The 4,868-nt window shown below is 48.1% G+C and overlaps 1 protein-coding gene and 1 long non-coding RNA gene across 2 annotated transcripts in view; one reads left to right on the top strand and one right to left on the bottom strand.

Moving 5' to 3' along the window:
• The window catches only part of BNC1 (basonuclin 1), a 41,907-nt gene extending 40,886 nt beyond the window's left edge, over positions 1 to 1,021 (bottom strand). Inside the window, exon 1 of the mRNA XM_014549584.1 lies at positions 1,007 to 1,021. Within this exon, the coding sequence (XP_014405070.1) occupies positions 1,007 to 1,021 (15 nt within the window). The remainder of the gene's footprint in view (positions 1 to 1,006) is intronic.
• Positions 1,022 to 1,225: 204 nt separating this feature from the next.
• The window catches only part of LOC106728198, a 10,593-nt gene continuing 6,950 nt past the window's right edge, over positions 1,226 to 4,868 (top strand). Inside the window, exons 1-2 of the long non-coding RNA XR_001364473.1 lie at positions 1,226 to 1,260; positions 3,121 to 3,223. This is a non-coding gene — a long non-coding RNA (uncharacterized LOC106728198). The remainder of the gene's footprint in view (positions 1,261 to 3,120; positions 3,224 to 4,868) is intronic.

Below are 4,868 nucleotides of genomic sequence, written 5' to 3'. Positions count from 1 at the left end.
CCGCGCTCCCAGGGCGAGGGGCTTGCTCCCTGCACCTCGCGTGCTTGGGCTGTAAACGGGATCAGATTTTCACCCCTCTTATGGGGTGCCGGGGATGAGATGAAATTAAATGTTCAAACGCCAAGCGCCGGCGCTGAGCACATGGCGAGGAGGGCCTGCCCCGAGGAGCCGGCGGCTTCCTTGACCCCCAGGAGCTGACGGAGATGGGCCGCAGCTGCCAGCAGGACCCGGGTGGGCGGGCGGGCGGACACAGAACCTCATGGAAACGCAGTTCCCTAGAGGGGTGCTCTCTGAAGGCTGGACTTGGGGGCTCCTGCTGCCTCCTCCCCGATTTTTACCACCCACCCACCCACCTTGCTGCTGGTGAAACAGAGCCTTGCCTGGGAAACAAAAAAGCCTTCTACGAGCTGAGATTGAGGGGGATGGTGGGAGATGGAAGGAAAAGGGAGTTGCAGTCAGACAGACAGTGCCTGGTTCGGGCTAGGAGAGATGCAGGCCTCTGGGAGGAAGAGGAGAAAAAGGAGAGAGAAGGGTGCATGTGGAAGAGTGTGGCTATCTGGGGGTGGGGTGGGGGTGGGGAGGCGCCTTCGTGAGGTCCAGCCGGGCCCTGCTGCCCTTCCACAGGCAGGACACGTGCAGGACATTGGGGCCAGGTGACTGTCCTGGGTCTGCAGCACCTGTGCCCTCTCTGGCAGGCATGAGGTTGCCTGGCCCCTTGTGAGGGACTCGGCCCTGCCTGACAGGAGTTGGGAAGAGTTATTTTTTTCACGTGGCTAATGTACTTAGGAAGCTTTGCTTTGTGAATTCCAAACCCCAGCTGCCTACCTTCCATCTAGCTCAGTGGTTCCCAACGTGGGGCACACGCCTCATAGGGGGGCAAGTCGGGAATGGGTTATTAACAGTGAATTTTTCGCATTTATTATGGTTCTAGGGGCCTTATACTAGTATACGTATATTTATAATAATAAAAGCATAATATTCTAATTAGACTGGACAGCCAAACGACCTTCCGAATGTCCATCCGGACGTCCTTCCGGACGAAGCTGAGGCTGCAAGGGCTGAGCCCCTTGTACGAATTTCGTGCATCAGGCCTCTAGTTCTATAATAATAAAAGCATAATATGCTAATTAGACCAGATGTCCTTCCGGACGAAGCCGGGGCTGCGAGGGAAGCTTGGTCTGGGTGCCGGAGGGAAGCCAGTGCCGGCAGCCTGGGGAAGGAAGGCCTACTCTTGCACGAATTTCATGCATCAGGCCTCTAGTAAGTATATGGTGACATATTTGTACATTTCAGTTCTCTATCCTATGTTTTGAAACTTTATTTGCTATTTTTCCATATCACTTCATATAATTATTTTTAAAAACGATTTCTTGGTGATTTCTTCCTCAGAACTTCAACTGTCCTTTCGTTCTTTTATTTTTCTCTTTCATGGATGCCATGTTCTTTGGAAGCTTGTTTAGACCAAATTAATGGCCTTTTAGGCTTCCTCCCCATGAATAGGAGTTCACTTTTTGAATAATAAGAATTATATGTCATGGGGTCGGGGGGTGTCAGGATGTTAGAGATGCTTAGGTGGGGCGTGGCCAAAGAAAGGTTGGGAACCACTGATCTAGCTGGTGCCAACCCCCCTCTGTTCCTCTTCTTTTCTCTGCCTGTTGTAACACCACGCATCCTTCCAAGTTTTTCTCGGATGTCACCTCTTCCCTGAAGCCTTCCGGGACACCGCCCACCAGCTCTCCACTCCATGTGCTTTTGCCCTCTTCTGACCCCTGAGCACTTGCATCTGCCTCTCTTACGGTGCTGATTGCATTCTCTGGCCTCGTTCTGATGTGCCCTTGTCTTAACGTCTGTGGTCACCGGTTACCTTAGTGGCTTCTGTGCTGTGAGTTGTAGCCGACAAAGCTCAGGTTTGGGAGTTAAGAGTGACCTGGGTCTAGCCGGTTCCCAGCCATTGGAAACTGGCTGAGGAAGTCAGCGTTCTTGGCCTTCCTGTCCTCATCACCTTTCAAAGGAGGTGTGCAACTGTCCCCGGGCAGATTGGTAGGGCTAAATACTAGTAAGACAGTGTGTTCTGCAAACATGGCTGTCCTCCCTCCCTTTCTGCTGCACGTAAAACTGATTTTTAAAAAAATTAATTTACATTTGTTACCAGAAGATTTCTTGGTCATAGTATTATTGAGTAGCCACAATATGCTTATTATAAATACACCAAGCCCCAGCTGGTTTGGCTCAGTGGATAGAGCGTCAGCCTGCGGACTGAAGGGTCCCAGGTTCAATTCTGGTCAAGGGAACATGACTGGATTGTGGGCTTGATCCCCAGTAGGGGGCATGCAGGAGGCAACCGATCAATGGTTCTCTCTCATCATTGATGTTTCTATCTCTCTCTCCCTTGTCCTTCCTCTCTGAAATCAATTTAAAAAAATTAAATAAATAAATGAATACACCAAAATACGTCCCAGGCAAGTGCCCACATAAGTATCTTTTAAAAAAATTAAATAAATAAATGAATACACCAAAATATCTACGTCCCAGGCAAGTGCCCACATAAGTATCTGTAATCTGTCCTATTGAAGGCTTTGCTCAGTATCTTTATGTTTGTTGCAAGTGAGTGATACTTGTTTTAGTAAAACTTTCCACTAGCAAAAATATCGGGGTCAACCTGCTTAACTCTATTCCTGGTTACAAAGGCAGGGAAGATTTTTGGCAATATATAATTTGAAAACAGGCTCCCTCTCCCAACAGAATCTACTGGGATCGACATTTCTTCAAATATGACCGTTTTGATCTACTTAGAGCAGCGGTTCTCAACCTGTGGGTCGTGCGACCCCTTTGGCGGTCGAATGACCCTTTCATAGGGGTCGCCTAAGACCATCCTGCATATCAGATATTTACATGACGATTCATCACAGTAGCAACATTACCGTTATGAAGTGGCCACGGAAATAATTTTATGGTTGGGTCACAACATGAGGAACTGTATTTAAAGGGCCAGAAGGTTGAGAACCACCGACTTAGAGGGAATCAGTAGATGTCGCTGAAAATTACTAGTTAATCTTCTGCAGCTTCGCTTAGATTTCGGTACCTGATATTACTAAAGTCATTCCTTGTGTTTCTTCCCAGATTTGAAAGACTCCTCTGTCACTCCTTGGAAACACGTAAGCAGAAAACGGGACGGAGAAACCACCCCCGCGTAAAGAAAAGAGCAGCCGCTGTTCTTCCGCTGGTCAGTGGTGGGACCGGGCATGGCTTCTCCTTCCCTGGGCCTCAGCTTCTCCATCTGGCCAATGGCGGCATCCCTGAGTGCCACCCCCCTCTGATGGTCCCCACTTTCTGCTTCTATGTGTCAGCCTGGCTACGTTCCTTTTGTGTCAAGTTCCTCCTTCCAGTGAGCACGAAGATCAGAACGTCTTCTCTAACTTTAACACCAAGGATTTAAAAAAATCTCTATTAAAAAAAGGGGAAAAGTTGAGAAGACACGAAATCAAAAAATCACGGTGACCTGTTCTCATGGAGGCCAGAAGTAGCTCATCTGAAGCGAGAGGCCTGCTCGGACCGCTGTGTCCCTGAGTGAGGCCTTTGCCAGGGCCGGGGTGCCCTGACTGCCCACCCCGAGAACCGAGGCAGATGCGGAGGGGCTGGGCGGGTGGGGGCTGTGTGAACCGAGAGCCGGGGAATTCCAAACCCCGGACCTCGGCAGACTGTCTGAAGTGGGTAGTTGTTACTCTGCTTGTCATCAGCGGGGAATGTGGGCTCCGTTTCGCCAGATTTCCAGAGTTTTCAAGAGAAGCTGAAAACATTCTGATACGTAAAAGTTGGCAACTAATTCAGATTTTTGATAAATACGGTGTGAGTCAAACGAAATATGTTTTGAGGCTGAATCTGGTCGACGTGCTGTTGGTGTACTCCCTTTGTTATATACAGTGATGTCTTCTCGGGGCCTGGGCTTGTGGTATATAGTAGGTGTGCAATAAATATTTGTAGGGTGAATATCACTCCTGATAGAGAACAGTTCACAGCCCGCCTGAGCTTTCCCATGAATTTACAGAATAGTCACAGGGATGTAAATGACAGCATAAGGCAGTGGTTCTCAACCTTCTGGCCCTTTAAATACAGTTCCTCATGTTGTGGTGACCCCCAACCATAAAATTATTTTCGTTGCTACTTCATAACTGTAATGTTGCTACTGTGATGAATCGTCATGTAAATATCTGATATGCAGGATGGTCTTAGGCGACCCCTGTGAAAGGGTTGTTCGACCCCCAAAGGGGTCGAGACCCATAGGTTGAGAACCGCTGGCATAAGGGAATATGGTCCCTAATATCATAATAACTATGTATGGGGCCAGGTGGGGCCTTAAAATGTCAGGGGGACCACTTTCTAAGGTCCATGATTGTCTAGCCACTGTGCTGCACACCTGAAACTAATAGAGAATAGTATTGAATGTAACCTGCAATTGAAAAGTTTTAAAAGTTAAAAAAACAACAACGAATTTTCAAAAGCCACACAGAAATTAGTAACAACCTTCTTGCGTTGGATTCGGAGTCCACTGATGGACTGGTCACCTTTTCCAGAATTTACACCCTGGTAAGCGAGACTCCCTGGCAATGTTAATGATTCTGTTAAATGCAGAAGAGCCTCTCCTTGAGAAACGAACCCTCACAAGAAGTTTGCCCCCAGCGGGGACAAATGAGCTTGAAATTTATTTTTTTTTTAATGAAGAAAGGTATTTTTAATCGTGGGCTCGTATTAAAAAAAAAAAATAGCCCTAGCCAGTTTGGCTCAGTGGATAGAGCATCAGCCTGTGGACTGAAGGGTGCTGGGTTCGATTCCAGTCAAGGGCACATGCCTGGGTTTCAGGCTCAATCCCC

Source organism: Myotis brandtii, unplaced genomic scaffold (genome assembly GCF_000412655.1).
Source record: "Myotis brandtii unplaced genomic scaffold, ASM41265v1 scaffold561, whole genome shotgun sequence".
Taxonomy (NCBI): domain Eukaryota; kingdom Metazoa; phylum Chordata; class Mammalia; order Chiroptera; family Vespertilionidae; genus Myotis; species Myotis brandtii.
Note: the sequence above shows the minus strand (reverse complement) of the source record. Positions and strands in the feature narration are given on the sequence as shown.